At 41.4% G+C, this 24,522-nt stretch overlaps 1 protein-coding gene across 22 annotated transcripts in view; it reads right to left on the bottom strand.

Moving 5' to 3' along the window:
• The window catches only part of LOC144755239 (scavenger receptor cysteine-rich domain-containing protein DMBT1-like), a 593,569-nt gene that overhangs the window by 381,724 nt on the left and 187,323 nt on the right, over positions 1–24,522 (bottom strand). For 17 of the 22 annotated variants that reach the window (XM_078643959.1, XM_078643958.1, XM_078643963.1 and 14 more), the window contains 3 exons: positions 20,166–20,204; positions 15,629–15,901; positions 10,824–10,853 (listed from right to left, as the gene is read on the bottom strand). In XM_078643959.1, the coding sequence (XP_078500085.1) occupies positions 10,824–10,853; positions 15,629–15,901; positions 20,166–20,204 (342 nt within the window). The remainder of the gene's footprint in view (positions 1–10,823; positions 10,854–15,628; positions 15,902–20,165; positions 20,205–24,522) is intronic. The other 5 variants (XM_078643973.1, XM_078643974.1, XM_078643975.1 and 2 more) reach the window with 1 other exon arrangement.

Genomic DNA, 24,522 nt, shown 5'->3' with positions numbered 1-24,522 from the left:
ATGAGATAGAAGTCTGGGAAAGCAATGAGAACAGAAATGCAGCAACTTCGCAGTATTTGTTAAACGATACCTTCCTTTGTGATGACCAGTACTGACGGGGCCTGAGAGGGGAGGACGAGGAGTGCGTACTTGGCGCCTCCTTGCCGGTAGACCAGTCCGGACCATACATTGAAGGAAAGGTTGACGGAAATGATGTCACTTTTCTGTTGGACACTGGCGCTACCCGTTCTACTGTGAGAACAGTGGACGTTCCAAACCTACCCCTCTCGGGAGAAGCCATCCAAGTAGTAGGTGTATCTAATCAATTGATTAGTACTCCTGTTACCAAGCCCATGGAGATCTCAATTGGAAACTTTAAGGAGATGCATAGATTTGTCGTTTGTGACACCAGTCCAGTGAATTTACTGGGACGTGATTTGCTGTGCAAAATGAACTGTACCATCTTTTGCACACCAAAGGGTGTTGAAATTCAGACCCCAGATGAAGACGGCATTTATAAATTAATGTTAATCAGACCTGACTCAGAAATTAAACGAATGACCATGCAGGATTTGCCCCAAGAACTCCAAGAAGCAGTGAAGCCAGAGGTATGGGACTTTACTGGGAAAGATGTAGGGTTAATGAAAAACGTGGACCCCATACAGATAGCAATCAAGGACAATGCAGTATACCCCAATACTAAACCCTACAGGATGAATGCAGAAGTGAAAGCAGGTGTCACTCTGGAAATACAGAAATTGCTAGAAGGAAACATCATACAGGAAGTAATGAGTAGCCCATGTAACTCACCGATTATGGGTATCAAGAAGCCTAGTGGCAAGTACAGAGTAGTGCAGGACCTACGAAAAGTCAACAAGATAGTAGTCCCCTGCTGCCCTATTGTCCCGAACCCAGCAGTGATTCTTTATCAGATTCCCTGGGATGCTGAGTGGTTCACTGTGATAGACCTATGTCATGCATTCTTTTCCATTCCCTTGCATCCAGATAGCAAATTTCTTTTCTCATTTGCCTTCAATGGTCACGTGTATGTCTGGAACCGGGTCCCTCAAGGGTACACAGAGAGCCCCTCTATCTTTAATCAGATCTTGAAAAAATGTTTGGAAACTTTGGTCTTACCTGGGAACTCTGTCCTAGTGCAATACATAGACGACCTCTTGGTGGCGTCTAAAAGTCATAGGGATTGTGTGATTGACACCATTGCCCTACTGAACCACCTGAGTGAGAAGGGACATAAAGTGGCCCCTGACAAATTACAGTTCTGTGCAAAATCAGTAAAATATCTGGGGCACCAGATAGAGAAAGGGGTCAGAAAGTGACATCAGAAAGAGTGAGAATAATACAAAAGATGCAGTTACCCCGTACTCAGAAAGAGATCAGAATGTTCCTGGGAGTGATAGGATACTGCAGGCAGTGGATTCTGGGATTTGCAGTCCTAGCTAGGCCCTTGATAAAAATGACCAAGAGAGGAACACCAGATATTGTAGAATGGGATGATGAAAGCTTAACAGCCTTCACCAAATTGCGAAATTGTCTGTGTACAGCCCCTGCATTAGGAATGCCAGACTATTCCAAAGAGTTTGCCCTATTCTGTGACACTCGCGATAACTGCGCGTTGTCAGTCCTAACTCAAGAACATGGCACAACCAGAAGGCCTGTGGCATATTTCTCTGCCACCCTGGATCCAGTGGCTGCTGGATTACCAGGTTGTCTGAAAGCGGTAGCTGCTACCTGCGCAAGTTTAGAGCAGAGTGAGTCCATTGTCATGGGACATCCTGTAACTGTGTATGTCCCACATGGAGTGGTAATTTTACTGACCAGAACAAAGACTCAGTATCTCACCCTAGTCGGCTGACTAAATACGAGAGGATTCTTGTGGGTGCTGCAAATGTAAACATTGTTAGGTGCAGTATTTTGAACCCTGCCACTTTACTTCCCGACCCAATGGATATGGAAGGTGGGGTGGATGATGAGCATGATTGCATTGATTTAACAGAATTCAATACCAAGCCACGCCCAGATATAAAAGAAACACCATTGCCTGTGCATGACAAGGAATTATTTGTGGATGGTTCATGTCTAAGACATGAACAAGGAGGCCTGAGTGCTGCCTATGCGGTAGTCTCCTTAACCAAAATTGAAGAAGCAGGTTATCTATTTGACATAAAGTCTGCACAAGTAGCCGAATTGATTGCTATGATAAAAGCTTGCAAAATTGGGAAAAACCTACGCATAACAGTGTATACTGACAGTCAGTACTGTTATGGGGTTGTGCATGACTTTGGCCAGTTATGGCTACGGAGGGAGTTCCTGACTTCATCAGGTACCCCTATTCGAAATGGAAAAGTTGTTCAAGACCTTTTAGAGGCAATCCAGTTACCAAAGGAACTGGCAGTGGTAAAATGTGTGGCTCATAAGAAGAGCATGGACACTGTATCACTGGGAAATGATTTTGCTGATCGAGTGGCCCAATGGTGCGCCAGAGATCGGTATATCGTAAATCCAAAACGAGGGGGGCCAGGAACCAGCTGCCAACTTCAGGTGTTTGAAGAAGTGCCTACATGGGATGAAGTGAAAGAGTGGCAGCAGGCGGCACCTTGGCAAGAGAGAGAGAAGTGGAAGGAGGATGGGTGTAGACCAAGACGTGTGGATGGTGTCATCTTAGGTCCAACTGGTATGCCTGTGTTACCTAGACACTTACTTAGCACAATGGCGAGATTGATACATGAAGGATCACACATTGGTAGGGACGCCATGATTCTAGTGTTCCAACAGACTTGGTACAGTAAAAAGTTCAGGAAAGTAGCAGAGTCCCTCTGCCAGAGGTGCCTGTCATGTCAAAAGATGAACCCAGGGAAGAAAACTGTGGTGGAACTGGGAAAAATTGGGAGGTCCGGGGGTCCCTTTGTGAGAATACAGGTTGATTTCATCACCATGCCCCGTTGTGAAGGGAAGCGATATGTCCTTGTCATGGTCTGTTTATTTTCGAAGTGGGTGGAAGCTTTCCCTACTTCCCAAAATGACGCAAAAACAGTAGCTAAGTGTTTACTAAAAGAACTGATACCTAGGTTCGGGGTTCCAGTCACTATTGAATCAGATCAAGGCTCACATTTTCAGAATGAGGTGATCGCCGAACTCTGTAAGGCCTTTGGAATATCACAAAAGCTTCACTGTGCATACCGTCCAGAGGCTTCTGGAATAGTGGAACAAATAAATGGAACTATCAAAAACAGACTAGCAAAACTATGTGATGCATCTAGGATGACCTGGGTGAAGGCCCTGCCCCTAGTCCTGATGGGACTCAGAAGTGTTCCTGACCGCAAGACAGGCCTAAGTCCCCATGAAATCATTATGGGAAGAGTGATGAGACAAGCATGGGTGCCAGGAAGCAAACTGTTGAGTATTACTGATGATTTGGTGCTTGAATACTGCAAGAGATTGGGTGACCAAGTGCGTTCTATCTCTCGCCAGATCGGAGAAGACGCCATCCTCAATCCAACGACTCCTCTCCACAAACTGGTCCCGGGAGATTGGGTCAAGATAAAGAAGCATACTCGGAAGAGCTGCCTGGAGCCAAGGTGGGGAGAGAAACATCAGGTGATCCTGGTAACTACCACAGCAGTAAAGTGTGCAGGGGTTCCACGCTGGGTACACGCCAGCCATACCCAGAAGGTATTACCAGACAAGGAGCCTGAAGAAGAAGGGCGTCCAGCGGAGGACTCTGCAGGAGCCAGACCAGAAGTAGCTGACGACGTACAGCCCAGTACCAGTCGAGCTGCAGAATCAGCAGACGTTGGCCCAAGAATAGTTGATAACGAACTACCAAGAGCCCAGCCTGCTGAAGGGGTCCAAGAAGCTGAGCCAGAAGTAGCTGAAGACGAGCTGCCGAGCATATGGCCAGAGGAGTGGATTCCATTGATTGATCTCACTGAAGACCCCATTCGAACGAGTGAGAGACTTTGGGAAGGTAGAGAGTGGACTAGGGAGGAAAAGCAAGGCACAGGCGAAGAACCTCAGAATCTTGAGATTCACATCAAAACTGAGGAAGGAGAAGGTCAGACAGGGACAGAACAAGTGATTGATACAGAACAAGTGAATGATACAGAGCAAGTGCTCGATACTGAACAAGTGAAGGATACAGAGCAAGTGATTGATACTCCTCCACTGACTCCTGATGTCGGGAAGGGACAGACTAGACATAGCGTAATAGTTCGAGCGGAAGAAAGTCCAGAGATCGAAGTGCTTGAACAGGATCAGATAGGATTAGAAGAACGTGTTCAGGAAACAGAAACAGAGACATTTGAAAAACAAACGCAAAACCATCCTGAACAAGGCCAGATTAGTAACCAGGCAGAAGAAATAGATGCTAGCCCTGGAAACAGTCAGATAGAAGAGGGAGAAACTGAAGCAGAATTGCCACTGACTAATGAAAACAAGAGGGCAAGAGAAGAAAACGAAGTCCAAGTGCCAACTAAAAGACTTAAGAAAAGAAAGCACATTGAGCCTGGATTTGTCAAGAAATTAAGGCTAAGGATAAAGATGGTAGAAGAAAAACGTGCAGAAGAAAGGAGAAGTGCTCGCATAGCTAAGCAACAAGAAGGTATCTCCAACAGAAGGAGTGATCGAATAAAGAGACAAAACAAAAAGTACAAGTCACCTGAATGGACACTTGTGTTGGAAGACTTTGAAGATCTTGATATAACTGACGAGAGCGACGGAGAACCCGTCCCTGAGTACTCTGCCGAAGAAGAAGACGAGCCACCGTGAATTTGCACAAAGTAAGCTACTCGTGTAAAGTCACAAAGAGGGGTCGAGAAACTTCTTCTGAGCCAAAATGTCTGATTCAAACGTGAGTGGTAGACCTAGTCGCAGCTGTTGCAAAACTTGCTGCAAGGTATGTGTCTGTAGTATAGTTGTCCTGATATTAGTTTGGATAGGACTAACAGTGTTCATTCCCTTTGCAGTGAGCAAAAATACTAATATTGTCCCTACTGAAATTGTAAATACTGACGGTGAGGAGCTGACAACACAGAGTGTAGCCAGACATGAGAGAGCACTGAGACAAACAAAACAAGACTTAGAAGCATCAGATGAGGGAGGACTACATTATCACGGAGTTAAGAACAAGACACACTTAAATGTTTTCGCAAACTTGTTAATACACTATGTAGAGACTATGGAAATTGAAGATTGCTATGTCTGCATGAAGCTACCTAGCTCTGTGGCTGAAGGCGTGACATACCATCACTTGCCGCTGACATATGGAATCTCCTGTAGCATTTTAGCTAGTTTATTTTACAAAAGAGGACCGTTGCAGTACTATTACTCTAACAATGACGTGATCTTTTCTGAACTTCCCATACGTGGGAACTTGAATCCTGTACATACCAAAAGTGACGTAATACGATATATGGGAGACTACTTTCTGACTATAGGTAATATCGACATAGGTGACGCACACAGAGATAACTTGACTTGTTCTTTGCGTGAGCAGGAAAAGATGTTCCTGAACATGGCAGAGAAAAGGAGAATTAAAATACAAAAGAAGGCAAATGACGAAAGTCAGAAAAGACCAAGGTGGGCAGAGAACATGGAAGGCACCTCAACTGGTGGGGCGGGTCCTGCTCTGTTGCTGGATTTTGAAAAGAAAGGCAAGCTATGTCTTCACCGCGAGAAGACTAGCTATTATAATAACATTTTCATTGGTTCCAGTGAATGCGAACACAATTACAAGGTAATTGGAGGTTGGGGTTTCAAAAATGGGTCAGAGCCTGTGTTTCCTGGAATTTATTATATTTGTGGGGACAAGGCTTATTTCAAATTGCCGGATCACTGGTATGGAAGCTGCTACTTTGGCATTGTCTTCCCGAAAATATACCATGTGAATGGAGTTGCTGGAAACAGTGAAAATACTAATGGCTTAGTGCGTAGCAAAAGAGAAAGTGTAGGTGAGATAATGGGTAGTATTTTCAGTGCACTGATACCTGGAGTGGGAGTGGTTCTGAACACTCACAGAATTTGCAAATTGTCCACTATAGTGGATGTGTTGTCTACTGACACAGCTCATGGATTTCTGCTGGTCAATACCGAAATGGTTGCGATCAGATCAATGGTTTTGCAGAACCGACTTGCTCTTGATACCTTATTAGCGAAAGAGGGCGGAGTCTGCCGGATGTTGAAGGCGCAACATTGTTGCACTTATATTCCGGACAAAAGTGTACAGCTCAAAAGATACGTGAAAAACATTACTAATTTGGCAAAGGAACTCAAACCACTCGAGGTTGACAGTGCCTGGAAGAGACTGGTAGATGGTCTCTCAAATGTAGGTCATTGGCTTGCTAGCGTAGGTAAAAGCTTATTGTTCAAGGTACTGATGCCAATTGGAATTATAGGTCTCATCCTATTCTTCATATTTGTCTGTTGCAAATGTCGTAAGCATACCAGAAAGCATGAAGTGAATGCCAGAGGAGTGAAACGAAGTGTGGATGAGCTTGAATTGGAGGAGATAAATAATCAGATCTACAAAAGGGTGAAGAATTCTCACCCTACAAAAGATGAGAAAGAGAAATTGAATCGTTTGCTGGAAGAAATAGAGCTGTATAAGGTGTGAGAAGTTGGCATCTGGTTCCATTTATTTTTGTGATGATAGTAAATATCATCAAAGAGGGGATTGATGAAGCAAAGCTTCGCATTCGCGACGTGCTTTATTCATGAACCTCGCCCGTGTGTAATCCAGTAATAAGTTGTACGTCTTACTAACGTTTATTCTATGTTTAAACGAGGTTCCCCGAAGCTTGCCTATGTGTTTTACTAAAATAATTAACTCGAGTCTTTTAAAATGGCCGCTGCTTGGAAGTAAGTGTCTGCGCATGCGTCAGTCACACTCACGTGTCCTGATGTGTTTGCAGAGTTGGAGGGAAATAGTTGCGCATGCGTAATGCATAGCTTTGCCAATAACGTGGTACTGCTCGTGCCACTGCTCTTGTACCTGTTTATATGTAGCTAACATTTAGACTGCATAAGTATATTTCTTAGTGATAAGTTGAAAGTACAAACCCTGTGATGTGTTTTCATAATGTTATTTCTATGTATTAATTTGTTCTCGCTTACTTTTCATGTACCGCGGGGAACGGGGGTCTGACTGAACTGAGAGCCATCTTGGAGGGTACTTGTGCGCAGACTCGACAAAAGGCGTCCTGTCATTGAATGACTGCCAAGGAAGGTTGATACCAGAAGCAAGCCTGGGAAAGCAGCACCTTCGGCCGCCACGTCATGATATTGTTCTATTATGTTGCAAAAATGTATTCTTTGCCTGTATTCTGCGCAACTTTCTCATGGGAACCCCAATCTTGCTAGGCGGTGCCCTGAGATGTAAATAAGGCCTCCAAATAGTGTATTCTGATTGGTGTGTTACCCAAATCCTATCTTAGGACCAATCCAAATTGAGGGATTCTGACACTTTGCAACATTGGGGGGTGGTACACCGTCCCCAAACTGTATATCTACCCTGGGTTCACCTAGGGAATTGTCCGACTTGTCTGGTTTAGCTGACCTGTCACTGACCCATCGTACTCAATAGGTGACTGAAAATACAGAGCGCTGCGGAGCACTCTGTCCGAAATTGACCATAGACTAAGGTTCTACTGAACCTTAAAGTGCTGGCGAAGCACTTTGCTGGGAGTTCGCTGACCCAATCGGGGTCTTGATCGATAGCTGCAGAGAGGGTGGAGCGCAGGCGTTGCTTCCAAACTGCGGGTGCGGTCCTGTCCTGAGCGGTCCTGTTCTGAGGGTTTGCTGTCCTGTCCTGAGGTCCTGTCCTGATTCCTAATCCGAGGGTATCCTGTCCTGTCCTGGGTGTCCATTCTGCACCTGCTGTCCTTTGAGGGGTATCCTTCCTTGAGGGTTTCCTGTCCTTAACTGACCCGTGGCCAGGGTTTGGTTTCCACACCAGTCTAGGTAAATATTGCTCTAAACTCTTTGAACTTGCACCTTTCTATTTTTCTGTCTTTTGCTTCAATAAAGAGACTCCTTACATATGTTAATTTTTCCATGCTTTTTGCCGCAACTATTGAAACATAAAGTCAATTGCATATTTTCATAACTTGTTCCCATGTTACCCTACCTTTTAGAAATCATATTTTGCATTGCAGTTTGTCATTTTCTGATATGGTCTAGAACGGCCTTACTTAAACTGTCTAAAGAACTTTTACCCTGAATGCATAGCGTTTCCTGTTGCATCTCATATTAGCATTTCCATGATTACCCTGACTTTATTTCTCTATAGTTATGTACTCTTCATTATTTTGATTATTGATTGTCTTATTCTTGTAAACTTAATGCTCAACGAAAACGAACTTTAGATAAAGCTTTTAAAACTTCCAGTTGTCCGTGGTCATTTTACAACAGTATTGAATGTTACTTTGAGTTGGTATTTTGCTGCCTTTCCTTTTACAGCTAGCTCTCTGATCCGTTGTGGTCATAGGTACCCGTGTCGGTAGATGGTAAGTCGGGTACACTGAGTGATAACAGTAGGGAATTCACACAAATTGGTAGCAGCCCGTGAAGTCACCCTGTCAATGAATATTGTGAATTGAAAGTACATGGGCCCGAAGCCGGAAACGGCGAAATTATTGGCTGGGTGACCTCGCGCGCTCTATCAATGTCAATTATGTTACTTACCTTTAATACATATAGGGTGCATGAAGTTGCCGGCATGCACTGCTAATTTTATTTTACTTTGTATTGTTAAAGTTTTCAGTCACTGGTCACTTTTGCATGAGCACTTTCTTCGGCACATAATGGAGCAACCATTACATTTAGAACAATGTGTATATATTAACAATTTCTAAATACATTTTAATTTATTCGTTTTCTTCTTGGCCCTCTTATTTTGGTCACCTGCAGAATCGGGAAACTAAGAGTAATATTGTCTAGCCTGTGTGAATTTGTTCCTCTTTTTCATATTTTTCATTGGGACCATTTTGTTGTGTGTATCGAATTGTACCCAGGTCCTACAGCCTTTTAGATAACCCCATTATTTTGTAAGGGCAGCCTAGAAGGCAGTAGCGGTCGGCAGTAGGTGTTTCTGTAGGGCGGTGACGTGGGCAGGGGGAGGGGCAGGGTGGGGGGTAGTAATGTATGGATTACGGAGTGTTACAGGTAAGTAAACATTTAAATAAATAAAACGAATTTTGTTGCGCTCACTGCATCACATTTGGTGATACAGTGTGCGCAACGAAATTCATTTTATTTATTTAAATGTTTACTTACCTGTAAAACTCCGTAATTAATACATTACTACTCCCCACCCTGCCCCTCTCCCTGCCCACGTCACCGTCCTACAGAAACACCTACTGCCGACCGCTACTGCTAGAAGGGAAACATCCTTTACAACGCAACTTTTACCACGCAGTGCCTTTACGATGCAACTTTTACAACGCAAACCATTACAACGCATTGCGCTGGGGGGCGCTCTAGGATAGGGAATAGATTTAATTTACTATCCAACACCTTCCCTACTATCCATGGGGACTGGAGTTGGAATAGTAAATTAAACTATTCACTATCCAGCACCCCAAAGCGCTATGCGTTGTAATGGCATGCGTTGTAAAAACCGCGTTGTAAAGGCATGCATGGTAAAAGCATGCGTTGTAATGTCATACATCCCTGCTAGAAGGCATCCCCCTCTACAGAAGGGAAACTGCAATTATTAATGTATTTTGTTTCAGGTATTTAGGTGAAAGTGCTTTATAGTCGTGACTGTGTTAAATGCAAGCTTTTTGCTCATTACGAGCCCTTCATGCATTCCATTTTAAACTCAGTCGCCAGATTGCACAATTCCTCAAGCTGTGTCATGAGGGCCTTCATGTATTTTAGGTATTTTTCTTGACTAGTACTGCCAGTAACTTCCAAACTGACATCGATGGGTAACTGGGCATTCTTCCTTAACATTAAGGGGCCGATTCTGATTCCGGTCGAAGGGCTCCGAACCATGTTCGGAGCCCTTCCGACCGAATCGGTCAGTGCCGGCCGGATTCCATTCCTACCGAGACATTAGGATGGGTTCAGTTGGAATGGAATCTGACTCGGATTTGTGGATGGCCTACCAAGGGCTCGGAGAGCTCCGTCTGCCATCCGGAAATCCTTCAGTACTCCCCCGGACGCCTCTTTACGACCAAGAGAGTACGGTGGCACTTTTTCACTGCCTTTTCGTGCCGGTCTTTCCGGCACGAAAAGGGAGTCGGAAACTGTCTTTGGGGCTGCCCCAGCAGGGACACTTATGGTGCCCCTCTGTGGATCCCTGCACTCGGTGACCGGCACCTTGGGGTGCCGGCTACAGGGTGCAGGGATGAACTGCACCCCTGCTTTTCTCAATGCAGGCATGCATTCCGCTCGGAATGCATGCCTGCATTGTGAAGTATACGAGTGCGACCGAACCCTGTTCAGTCGCATTGTATTAGCAGGGCTGTAACCAACGACAGCAGGTCGGTCGGTTACGGCTCCTGACCGATGTCGGACAGACCTGAGTACGTGCAACATCGGAATAGGCCCCTTAATAGTAAGGGCCAAAAAGGGAGACGTTTGTGATGTGCAGGTAGGCATCATGCAAGCTCTTCTAGGCCGTCTGGTGTGAAGTGGCATAATGCTATAATATCGGGAAATTCCTGTGATGAGCATTTTTACACTATTACACAAACTACGCAGGTGTAATACAATTTCTTCCAGTTCTACTTAGGAGCTGCTGTGCAAGGCCAAAGAAACTGCATATTCTTTAACTTGGTATAGGGTTTCCACTTTGTGTTACTATCAAAGGCATCTATACCTACCTGGTGGACAATCTGTTGTCGTCACAGCATCTGTGAAAAAATACAAGAAAAGATCCAAATCAGAGAATGTGTGTTGATCAATGTTAATTGAAGCCATAAGAATATATACAATTAAGGTAACAATTCGGAGAATGGCATTTGTTTACAATTTTTAATGCTAGAGAAAACAATGTGTTAAATATCCCCCTAACCCACTACAACCCTTTCCTCAACAATATCCTACATCTGGAAACAGACTGGAATTTCATGTCTGGCTCAAAGATTGTGAGGTCCTGACCTGCTGCTTGACAATCTGTAGAATTCTTGAAATAATTGAAGCCAATGATATTACCCTGGTCACTTTTCAGTCTTTACTTGCTACCTCACAACAGAGTGTGACCAGCCATTTTCAAATCAGCCTTGATGCTGCTCCAATGGGGATAGTTCACCTAGAGCTGACAGGTCATGTAATCTGTGACGGAAATCCAAGGAACCCTCTGACAAGTTTCTGCCTTGTTGACCTCATCAGTGAGGTGCAGCTTAAGACCTATGACACAATAAGCTACATAATAGACGCTTAGGTATAGTCCTAATGTGTATCATTGAGGAAAAAGACAAGCACTGGCAAAACTAGAAGGACTGGCTTTAATATGCTAACGGTAAACAGTCTAAATAGCGAGTTTTAAATATCAATATGACAAAATATTGAGTTTTAAATATCGAGTGGACAGAATATTGACTGTCAAAAATATAGTGAACAGAATATCAAAATGCAGGTAAGAAATATCAATTGTCATAATATCGAAGTTAGTAATATCGACAGTCATAATATAGTTGTTAAAAATATAGATTTTTTGTGTGTGTTAAGTGTTAGTATATGTGTTAAAAGTATATATTATTTTTGTAATGTATGTTGGAATTTTTTTAAAGTAATGAATTTTATGTTAAATTATTTTTGTGTATTTTAGTTCCATAGCGGGTTGTGGGTTTATAGGGGAATAGGGTGGGAAGTAATTTAATTATAATATATTAATTAGGAATTGTTTTGGATTAATTATTTATATGTTAATTAATGTTTGCGTAAATTTATTTTGTAGCGGGTTATGGGTTTATAGGGGAATAGGGTGGGAAGTAATGTAATTTAAATTAATTTATTAATATTTTCATATTTAACAATAGATATTGTTAATTGGTTTAATTAATACATTATTAATTAATTATAAAGGCATTAATACTAATTCATCATTTCAAACATTTCTCTTTCCAAACTGAGTGACACTATTTCGCTGCGACTGCAAGCGCTGGGATGCCTCCGGGTAGCCATGCACTATATAAATGTGTCTACAATACAATACAATACAATACAATTAATAATTATGTTAATTGCGTTACAAAGTATTTATTAGTTATTAATTTGATATAATTATTAATATTTAATTTGTAATGTGTTAATTGTGTACTTTTTTTAGGAGCGGGTTGAGTGTTGATAGGGGAGTAGGGTGGGAAGTAATATATTTTTTATTAAAATATTTAATATTTTTTATATAATATTTATTTTAAGTTATTTTATAGTGTTAATTGTGTGAATTACTGTATATTTTATGGTAATTAATTTATTGTTAATTGTTATTAGTTAATACATTAATTGATGATTAATTATGTATTAATATTTTACAATATTAGTGGTTAAGTTCACAGGGGAATATGGTGGAAGGTAAAAAAAAATTGTAATTAATTGTTAATTAATGATAATGTTATTGCAGGAGTTGGAATACTAAATTAATCCCCTACGCTATCCAACACTTTCCCTACTGTTATACTTGGCGGAGTGGGAATATTAAATTATTCCCACCTGCTATCCAACACTTTCCCTACTGTTGCACTTGCTGGAGTGGGAATTGTAATTTTTACCCATCTGCTACCCAACACTTTCCCTACTGTTGCAATCCCTGGAGTGGGAATAGTAATTTTTACCCTCTCGCTATCCAACACTTTCCCTACTGTTCCATTTGCTGGAGTGGGAATAGTAATTCTTACCCTCCCACTATCCTACACTTTCTCTACTGTTACACTTGGTGAAGTGGGAATAGTACATTATTCCCACCTGCTATCCAACACTTTCCCTACTGTTGCACTCACTGGAGTGGGAATAGTAATTTTTACCCACCCACTCTCCAACACTTACCCTACTGTTGTACTCACTGGAGTGGGAATATTATTTTTTACCCACCCGCTATCCAACACTTTCCCTACTGTTGCACTCACTGGAGTGGGAATAGTACTTTTATCCCCAACGCTATGCAACATTTTCAGTATTGTTATATTTAATGTAGTGTAAGATATTATTTAAATAAAAAATATTTTGATATTTCAACGTATTATATATAATTTATTTTTCCAATTATATTATATGTTTATTTAGATAAATATATTTCATTATATTTGAAATTATGTTTTTAACATTTTATAATTGAAAATATTTAGTATTTTTAAATATTATTAAGTTAATATATATAAATAATTTGAAAAATGCACGTGTTTTTACATTAAATTTATTATTTCTTCATTTTAAGCTCTTTTAATTATTGTTAAGTATGTTTTACTTAATTATATTTATTATTTAATTAATTTTAGATTACATTAAAGACATTTTAAAAAGTCGATATTTTAGCAAACTATATTATTAACAACGATATTTAGGATTCAATATTTTTGTACTTGTTTGTAGATAGGAAGTCGATATTCTGTCACTCGATAATTCTACCTCGATATTTTGGCAGCTCAATATTCTCCTCCTCGATATTCTGTCAGTGACCCAGGCTAACACATGCAAACAGACATTCATGATGCACATTTGAGCATGTCTGTGTTTGCCTGCATTAGAACATTAAAGTCCTGAGTACTGACTATACTAATGCTTCTTAATATTGGGGTTAAAGGGTTGAGCACAAATTGTCCAACTCCATAATGGCTGTTTGCATAATCAGCATTCTCTCCATGAAAGTAAGACTAAGCTTGAACATTCTGTGAAATCAGTGATTATATATTGAATAGCATATTAAAGCTTTAAAGACATTTGAAATATTAGTTTTATATGTGTAGGAATTTTATATATGTAAAAATTGATGGACCGCAGTGAGTTTCAAAGTAGTGGCCGAAAAGACCTAAACAAACCAATGGCTGACTAGGGCTCATTCAGAGTACTGTAAACTGTGCTATGTTTTTACGAATGGCTTATATATGTCAAGACATAAAAAATGTATAAAAAGGTAGGGGTGGGCATATTTCACTTATTTCCATGTAGCGTAATCACTTAGAATTACCTAAAAGTTCCACAAAAGTATGTGGAATTACGCAAGAAGAGAATTCTGCATTTAGCTCTATTTCTGAGCACAAAACAATCCCCTCCCCACATTCAAAATGGATGCAAGGATGCATTTTACGCTACAAAAAATAGCACTGAATGCAACAGTACACAAATAGCATCTGTTTGCTAAATGTGCTCTTTGGTTAGAATTTTTCCCCACCTTACTCCCGAAATCTAGCACTATTCTCTTAGTCAAAATTCACCCTTGCATCCTCAATGGACCCAGGATGCCTTTTGTGCTAAGAAATAGGGCTAAATGCAGCAGAACACAAATAGTTAGTGTGAGTGACATCTTGTGCTTGCTAAATGTGCTCTTGAGATAGGATTTTCCTTTCCCATATTACTCTTAATTACGCAAGTAGGATTAATAGCATTTATAATGGTAAACCCATGTCAAAGACTAAAGCAGAAATACTGAAATTACTATTACTATTCCAGCATTATTGAAATTCCACCCAGACCTAGTAAAAAGTGATAGGGAGAATGCTGGAATGAATCTCAGCCACTTCTTACAACTCTAAGCCACACCTTAACCTCTTCATCTCAGGGCATGTCCCACCACTGTACAGTAAGGCTATCCCTGGTCTCCTGAAAGGCCTTGCTTAGCCTCACAGTGCAAGTGCAAAGACCTAAGGCAACTCAAAAAGTCATTCAGAAATTACAATAATTCATAATTAAACCTTAAGGAAAATTATCTCAGTAAATACAAAATATATTTTATAGAAGTAGTACAATAAATATTAAATATAGATACATCCACATTCATACTACAATTGTATCTACATTCACTCCACCATTCTATAAAATGAAGACAAAAAATATACATAAACATACATATTCACATAAGCCATACAAATAGCGTGAATTTTCACAAAACGTGATACATATGATTGGACCTGAATTAACTGATCAGTCTACATTATATGACCATCAATAATTAAAACAATATTTATTACAGCTCTGGATATGGGAGCAATAACAGAGCCATCCCAACAGCTATGCCATTGTTCTTTAGGATTAGATTAAGAGGTGCTCTGCCATTTGGAAAATAATGTGGTTTCCTGCACGGCTGGAGACTCTGAAAATTAGGATAGTCACATAGTAAGTGTTGTGCAAGACCTGCAGAGTCTACAGACCTCGGGATGCCCCTTTACCTGCCAGGCAGTGTGAAAAATAGTCCAGTCAGAAGGGACTGTTCTATGGGTTCAATCTTCTGCTCTGCTACTTTGGCTGCCTCAATTCTAAACACTTCTCCATGTGAACACGATGTGTGATCCTGTGAAACTACCTCACTATACTTTAGGACAGTTACCTAAAGGAAATTGGGGACTAAACATGCTTTAGTACCATCATTAGTCATAATATTGTAAAGCTTGACAGTTACAAGTACATCCAGCTAATTCCACCATTCAAGTTGTTGTTGGTCTGTGTAGGGCCATGACTTCCAAGGAGAGCATACCTGCGCAGATGGTTGCTGCTTCTTCGCATTGACTGCTGGTAAGACCATTCCCGCTGTTGCTTGGACAGTATGACTGGCATGGGCCGTATTCAAGGCAATTGGCACTTGGGGAAGAAATCGCTTCTCCACAGTTGAGCATCTGGCATATGGTCTGTGCTTCATTAATTCCCCACTGATAAGTGCATGTTGGTTGCCAGGTTCCATCATTGTATAATTCTACACGCCCGGCACAGCGACTCCAGCCATCAACCAGTCTAGCGACAGGATATTCCCCTGTTGGAGAAAGTAAAGTGTTTGAAAAGTTTACAATGGTATGTGGGACTGGCTCCAGCAGGAGGGGTCAAAGTTATGAGGGATTGCAAAGAAGCAGAGCAAAACTCGACATTAAATACGAGGTAGTAACAAGCGCTACAGTGCCTGTAATCCCTGCCCCAGCCGTCCATTCACCTTCCGACAATCCAATCCAAATAAGGATTCATATGGCCCTAAAACTCCTATGACCCCTGGGTCAGTGTGGTTACCCATTTGTTCTGGCAGCAGGTGCCTTTCATTTACTTGCTTTGCATGTCCTCTCCCCCCTACGGCACAAGGATAATCAGTGTTGGGGCCAGTTGTTTTTTTCCAAAGAAAAACTCCTGCTTTGGGAGTTTGTTTTCTCCCAGCAAAATAATTGCCTAATGCGTAATTTAAATATAACCTCTCTCGGAAATATTGTGCCGGCGATCCGCTTTACAGCACAGAGGTCCCCGCCATGTGTGGGGGCTCTCTAAATAGGATAGTGCTTTGCTAGGGAAGATCACCCCCTGTCGGAAGCATCAGGCCATCTGGCAGTGGCTAAACAAGGACATTAGTGTTTAATATTACATAAATAGGAAGAATTCCAGCACTTTGTGGCACTTTTTCTGGCAGTAAACAATTTCTTATTATGCACAGACATGCATAGGATACCCTAGAACAATTCTTACTTTTGGAAATGTTTTGTGATAATTGTATAATCCTATTTTATGTTTTTCTCCAACCTCTGTTAGTGGTGTTTGTGTATTGCTATCCTTTTGGTTCTAAGTCTGTGGCAAGCTTGTGAAGGAGCATTAAGTGGCATAAAAAGTATACAGTCCTTATTTAGCAGATAGCTATTTTTAAAAAAGCCACCGAGTTGATAGCTCTTAAAATGGGGTATTGTTTTCTACAGGATTAAGACCTTGGTAAGTTTATTACTTTAGTATTGTATTATATTGTACTGTATTTGATTTTGTACAGTGCTTTAAGTGGGATGTAAAATGGGTGGTGGGCTCTCAAAGGGGTGTGACCAATGTAATTAAGGGTGTGACTTAAAACATTTAAGCTAAAACTCTGTGCTTATCATAGTGTGTCTTCCGACTGACATCTTGCTGCTTCCGTCATTGCTTCCAGATATATGAAAGCAATAAATAACATTACACCTACAACCAGCCAAGACTATTGACTTTGTCAATGGTTGCTTGTTGCATGAGATAAATATACAACATACAAACATACAGACGTACAAACAAACAGCCATGGCTTCTTTATGTATAATATTGAAAATGATTTAGTTCTTTTCTGAGAGGTTGTGGAGTATCGGCTGCGGAGTTGGGGAAGAAGGTTGGAGTCTTGGCGTCGGCTCAACATACTGTGATCCTGGGCAAATCACTTAATCTCATCATGCCTACCACAAATCAAAAAAGATAATGAATATGTCCTTGTGTAATGTAACTGGTGCTCGTGTAAAGCGCTTCGAGTTCACGCTATATGGAACTGCAAGAAAAAAAAACGTTCCCTCAAAAGCAGTGAAGTGCTGCACAATCAAGATATTTTTCCTACATTGAGGCCGATGGCAAAAATGGAGAGCCCGAGAGGGACCCGTCTCAACACCTGCATTTTAGAGCTGCCGGTGCTGAGCACTGGCAGGACCCGACCCACTTAAAGCCCTGACTTCGTATCACACTTCATATCCCATAGTAGGAAATCAAAGCGCATTAACAGAAAGATAACATGCTACACGACGGAGGAGTGCTTGGTTGGATGAGTGTTGTACTTTCAATAAGTCCTGTAAGTGAGGCATTTTAGTGCTGTGGTTGATAAGCCAGAGTGGTGCTCTTATCGTGTCATAAATTGCACCATTTAACAGTGCGATGAAGGAAGGGTGAGTGAGAGACAATATGTGCACATTTTACATTAGTTGTAGATATCATGTGGATATCATTTTGGTGACTACTTAGCCTTCAACCTACACCAAGCATTGAAGACAGTGACTTTGCAAATATTATGAGATCTAAAGAGGAGAAAGAGAGAACAGAGATCTGACCAGAAGGTGTACATTAAAGGAATCCCTTAGGGAAGTTGTTGTTTTAGTTTAAGAATCAGTCCTGGTTTAGAGAGTTTAAGGTTGAAGCTGATGTGGGACTTGCAGAGATGGACAAACTACGGTCTTCTAAGGTATCAGCTGGTATGTGGCAGATGTACAGGAACGCATTGTGTTCAGTGAGTGCCTGGCCTGGCAGTTCAGGCAGGATTGTTCCAGTTGGAGCAGGATGAAGACTGATTTGCATATAGATGAGTCCAAACTGAGATGGCATGGTGTGCAAAGTAACAATGGACTGGGATGTAAGCCAAGTAACTACCAATGGCTGAGAATAATCCAAGCATTCCAAAATCACTTTTTTGTCTACTTCTATAATACAAGTCGGTCTTGACCCTGCTCCAATGGGAACAGTCCTTCCCTAACTGCCAGGCCAGGTCCCCCTGAACGGGAACACATTCTGTTCTGGTTCAGTGAGAACCTTGCCCGGGAGTTCGGGCTGGACTGTTCTCATTGGAGCAAGGTCATGGCTGATTTGCAAATGGCACTGTTCAAACTGAGGTGACACGGTGTGCACAGAAATGATGGGCTGGGATGCAACTCAGAGTAATTACCAGTGATTAAGACTAATTGAAGCATTCCATCCATTACTTTGCTGACTACTCAGAGATAACAGTATCAAGGTTCATAAAAATGCCAATTATATCCAACTCTACTTGAAAATCTCTTCCGCTTCAGACATTCAACTCCTCGGGCACTGCCTGCTCATAATCAAGATCTGGAAGCCCAGTGTCTACTTGAAGCTTAACCCAACCTGGACAGAATTATGGTTATTTGACAAGAACAGCAAACAAGTAACAGTACAAATCTGGCTTAATACATGCATTTTCACTGCTTCGCTATACATATTCACACATAAATACATACTGCTGGGGGGTAGACCATTCTTCTGGTCCTAGTCTTTCTTTGGACAGTACATTAATTGAGGGACTGGGGTATCATTTGTGGGATAAGTTAATGTTTACAATTAGATAGTACAAAGTATGATTACATTTTAATTGTGATTGCAAGAAATGAAAGATTTTAGAATCTCATGATAAAAGGACAGGTGCTGTAAATACCATAATTAATTTTCTGTTGGACAATGAGCATGTACGATGTTCGTAGAGCATAATCCTAGCCACAATCAAGCTGAGCACTCTTCAAGAATAGAAGATAGTGCTGTGTGAAATGATTTGCGTTGGCTTCTAATTTAGAGTTGTTTTTAATATACCTCACCATCAGCCTTTGGTGCATAAGACATAGATACTAAACATAGCGCATGGAAAGCCTGGCAAGAATTACTGACAGGGAAATAATATAAAACACCCTGCACATTCTCATACAATTTCTGGCAATCTTCCAAAAATGTACAGAAAAAAAAATCTTTAGCATATAGCTTGCAGTCAAGGACTTTACTTCGTTGCCCTCCATTTGTAGAGGGTACATGAGAATAATCATACAAAGATTGGTAGTATGGAATGTGGTAAAGTTGTAAGACTTGCAGCTGGCCCATGTCGGTCCGTCTAGGGCCCCATACCCTGTCTCAAGCGCAATTGCCCATCTGTTCAGCATATTGCCCACTGACTCTGTCACAACTCATACCTGAGGAGGGAAAGGTTGCCGCTTGACATCTAAGAATGTCTTGGCACAAACAGGGGAACTTCTGCACCAGGAAATACAGTGAACTGTAGGGCCAGCTGAGATTGACTTCACCTCAAATGAAGTGGGAAATGTCAGACAGTCTAGGTCAATATTATTTTCTTATGTGAGAAAGATAGGTTGCAATGTAGCCCCCTAAACCGTATCTATTCGATACAGCATTACTATATTTGCACCAGCTGATGCACATTCATTAGCCTTAGTTCTCTGGTGAGAAAGTGCAACGTGGAATATGTTCTTGGTTGACCTAACTAATGTTAATAGTTCCATTATGAAGGTATTGTTAGCATTCGAGGTCACCGATGCAACCCTATTTAAAAATGATCTAGAAAGGTATTTTTCCAAAATGTAGAAGCTTTGTTTAAAAGTGCCTATCGGAGGGAAACAAAACCAAAACAGAGTCCAAGGTGATATAGTAATGTCTAAGCTAATCTATTTGCTACCTAACTGCATGTTGTACCCAGAAGAGTGAGAAAAATTAAAGCACTGATCACAAGACAGTTAGAAAAATCAACCTACCTGTAGCATTTTCCAGGATCGGGGTGGTTATTGTATAACCTGTCAACACAAATAAATACCTTATGAGATGCAGGAGTCTGTTTATTAAAATCATACTTCAAATAACCATTTATCTCTCAGACTCATGACTGTATACGCATAACTACCCAGATTCTGTAGCAATTCTTTAAATGTCCATTTTAAATGGGCAGGTCATGCCATCGATTGGGCTTATATATTTATTTATTTTAATTTATAAACATGTCTACCCAAATCACCAGTCCAACTGTAAAAATGTGCAAACATTGCAGGAATAGCATACAAAATGCCATGAACAATAGCACAAACAAATTTGACAAAGGTACTTACTCTAACTGTTATAGGAGTGGTAAATAACTTACGATTTTTGGAATTCACAAACTGTGAGAAAACTGGTGAGTGTTTCAAATCCTTGAGCCTAGTAGAATGAAAGGCCTAAAGCAATAGGAAACATGGCAGGTAGGGGAGTGCAATAAATGAAATCCCACCCTGATGAACCTAAAGTATTTGAAGGACGATATAGAGTAAATAAGTCAGGCAGATACATCGAAACAAGATCTTTTGCGTATTTAAAGACAGTATGTAAATTGAAAGTGATGCAAGACAGGCACCAAGTGAAGTGGTGGGGAGGGCCAAAGCTAGGAGCATATGTTTTGGGAGGTTAGGACCCCAGCAATGACAAGGAAGTGTTGAGTGGTGGAGTTGTAAGTTGGATATGGTAGTTTTGAATGAAAAGTGGTGTACTAACATTGATATTTTGAAGCATGCAATTTATTTTATTTCCGGAGGAAAACTAGTAGTAAATAGAATATTTTAAATCATATTAGTCATAACTAGACGTAGATCAAAAATATCCTAACTGAAGGGATTTTGGTAGCCCCAAAAGTATAGCTGAGGACTTAGGGCCCGATTATGATGTCAGTGGGGCCGACACCGACGTGCCGTTGGTGTCGGTCCCAGCAACATCTCTAACTGCAGTCACACAGCCACATTAGGATGCAGTTGGTGCGACCGCATCAACCCATGTATCGACTGACAGCTTTTGACGGGCTCAAAGAGCCTGCCAGTCTCATCACATTCCCCACAATGGAGGCAGTGCCTTCTCAGGCACCGCTGTGGGGATTACGATCCACCTTTCTACCAGCCATTTCATGTCAATTCTTCTGACATGAAAAGGCTGGTGGGAAGGTTTTTTTGGGGCCCGGGATCCTGTCCCACGGGGCCCTCTGCTATGGGCCCTGGTGCCCCCCTAAACATCCCTGCATTGTGTGGCAAGCACCGCATGGTGCCTGACACACAATGCAGGGATGTTTGAAAACATGCCAATTTGCATTGGGACTTGTGCTGTGCCCTTTTTCCTGGCTCCAGCACACACCTCAATACAAATAAGTATGCTCCCAATCACATCCATGGCGGTTGGATCCTAATTTGGCAGACAGGACCTGCGACTACCTGTCAGTCAGTCCCGTTTTGGCAACAATGACAGTCGGACGATCGTTCGACTGCCATCCTAATCTGCGCCTTACAGTCCCATGTCGTGCACATACTTCATCTGGTCAGTAAAATTGGTCAAAACGTGATTAGAGTTACATGCAGATTTACAACAGGTTTGAAGGTTCTTCTCAAATTTATTTTTGTAATAGTTTGTAGCATATGGAAAATCACAAAGCAAATAGGAATCTGTCAGATTAGTTGATGTGGTAAAGGATTTATATACAATTTTAAAGGTGCACTAGGTTGAGGCTGAACGGGACAAAACCACAAGTGTTGTAATATGATGCTCAGCCAAAATGAATGTAGTTTAGAATGTTGGGATTCAGAACGTTAGAAAGAGAGCTGTTATCAGCTGCTGAATGGGCTGAGCATGATAAAGGCTGCTCCTGGTGGGGTGTGTTCCTTATATACTTATCTCTAAATAAACCTTCCTGAAAATACCTTTGACTGAAGAACTTCATCGTATTACATTGGTACCAGGAATGGGATGAAGATTGGAAAGAACCTGCGCTTTAATCTTTAAGATAAAGATATTCTCAAGCTAACTGGCACTGCGAGTCCCCTAGTGACCTCCCACCGGTCGCCCTCAACTCCAGATGTGCCAGTCTCCGCTTGGTTTTCCTTCGTCTGCCTGCTTGCCTTTACTGCTGCCTTGGAACACTGTTCTGCCACCTTGTGAGTGCTCTGCTGGAACAAAAGTTATACTACCTGACCGGGGTAAGAGCACGAGATCTGGTTGCAGAGCAGATCACACAGAACCCAGATAGATGGAAGAAAATCTGAATTGGTGACCCTCGACCGGAGGACAAGAGTTTGTTTTCTACTGTCTCCTCGACTGATCTACTCATCTGTGTGCCCTCAGTGACCTGCTCTGTCTCGTGAAGAAGGGAGATTTCCGGTTACCTCAGCAGCAGTGTTTCGGACATTTACTGTGAGCTTTTTCTTGATTTTACAACTCACAATTATACTTTGCCCCGTATGTTCCTGCTACCATAGCAGTTTTTTTTTATTTCAAATCTTTTTTATTTGAGAATACAAATAGTACAAATAATACAAAAAATACGAAAAATACAAAAGATACAAAGATACGAAAATACAAAAATACAAAAAAAGAGGTACATAGTCACTAAATTACCGGCATACACATAAGCAAATATAAAGTGTAGGAATAGCTCATTGGACAATGGGAGACAGAAAATAATGCATGGGCGAATACATACGACACTTTCAGTGGGGTGATAATATGTTCAGGATACAATAGCGCTTAAAAGGTATATAAAATGGATCCTTAATGGACACTTGTCATTTGAGAGCAATGGCCTTGCCATCCATACATAATAAATTGGAGCCGTAGAGCAGAGATAGAGGGAGAGGTGAGGAGTGGGTAGGCGGCATCAACATGACATGAGACAATATGTACAGGAGAAGACTGCGAGCTCACAGTACAGGCGTGAGTAACCATTGTGTTGTCACAGGCGTATTGTGGGTCAATTGGCTTACGGCGGGTCATAGGAAAGTTCTAGTGAGTCCAGTAGGCTCCATAGTTTGGTATGAGGTTTTTACCAAGGGGATGAATGGAGGACGTCATTATCAGCTCCCCTCAGGGACGCCAGCCATTCTTGCCAAATTTTGAAGGAGACATCAGAAGCACTCTTCCATTTGTTGAGAACAACCTTGCATGCAAGTGTAATCATGAGGTCTAGAAGGTGTCTGTCGTGGTCTCTCGTTATGTTTGGATCAATCGCCCCCAGTAGGATATATGTGAAATCCCTAGGCGTCCTATAATGGAAGGTACGTTGGATATAGTTATAGATCTCATCCCAGAACTTTTGCAATAACGGGCAGTGAAAGACCATATGCGCTAGGTCACCCACTTCTGTCTTGCAGTTCCAACAGAGGGGATTATCTATGAGTTTGAGCTTGAAGAATTTTTCTGATGTCCAGTATCACCTGTTTATCAACATAAATTTGGTCTGTGAGAGTATCGGGGATATTTTGTTAAAGAAAGGCGTAAGGTGGATTTTATCCCAGTCAAAAGTCATGTTGGAAGGGTTAGGTTCATTCTCCCAGTCCCGTTCACACTTCAAGTGTGCCCTCTGAGGCATAGGAGATAGGATCTTATAGACTTTTGATACCATATGGCCTTTTGACATGAGTTGATTAGTTTATTGCAAAGTGTAGGGTTCTGTGGTGGGATGTCTCTGGCAGATATCAGTGCTTTAAGGCGTAGAAATTTATAAAAATCAATTGGTTGAAGGTCAAGCCGTGATTGTAAGGTGGCAAAAGTTAGAGGTGTGATTCCTTCATAAATATCTTGCAGCAAGTTCACTCCCTTCTTGGACCAGTGTTCCCAGTAGAGGAGTTGGCCTTCATCTTTTAAAGCTGGATTAAACCAAAACGATGTTAAATTGGATTTGGAGAATTTTATTTTTGCCTTATAGTGTCTCTCTAGATTGAGGAGAGCCCTTTTAGTGTTAAGGAATATATACTTAGAATGAGGGAAGGCTGTGGCATCCAAAGTCATTATGGTGGGGAGCGGTAGGTTATTGAAGATAGATTTTTCAACTTGTATCCATACAGGAGTATATTCCTGGCAGTTGTGAAACCAATTTGCTCACTGCTTGCATAAATAGGCCGTTTGGTAGCATCTAAAGTTTGGTAATCCTACGCCTCCTCTATCTTTTGACAATTGGAGTTTACGCAAGGAGATTCTCGGCTTCCTATTTTGCCACAGAAAAACATTAAAAGTCTAATGTATCTTGGTGAGGAAGTCTTCAGTCAGTAACATGGGTAACATGCTTATTAAATAATTGACAAGTAGCGTGATCATCATTTTCAGAGATCC

Source organism: Lissotriton helveticus, chromosome 5_1, assembly GCF_964261635.1.
Source record: "Lissotriton helveticus chromosome 5_1, aLisHel1.1, whole genome shotgun sequence".
Lineage (NCBI taxonomy): Eukaryota > Metazoa > Chordata > Amphibia > Caudata > Salamandridae > Lissotriton > Lissotriton helveticus.
The sequence above is the reverse complement of the archived record's forward strand: the minus strand, read 5'-3'. Positions and strand labels throughout refer to the sequence as shown.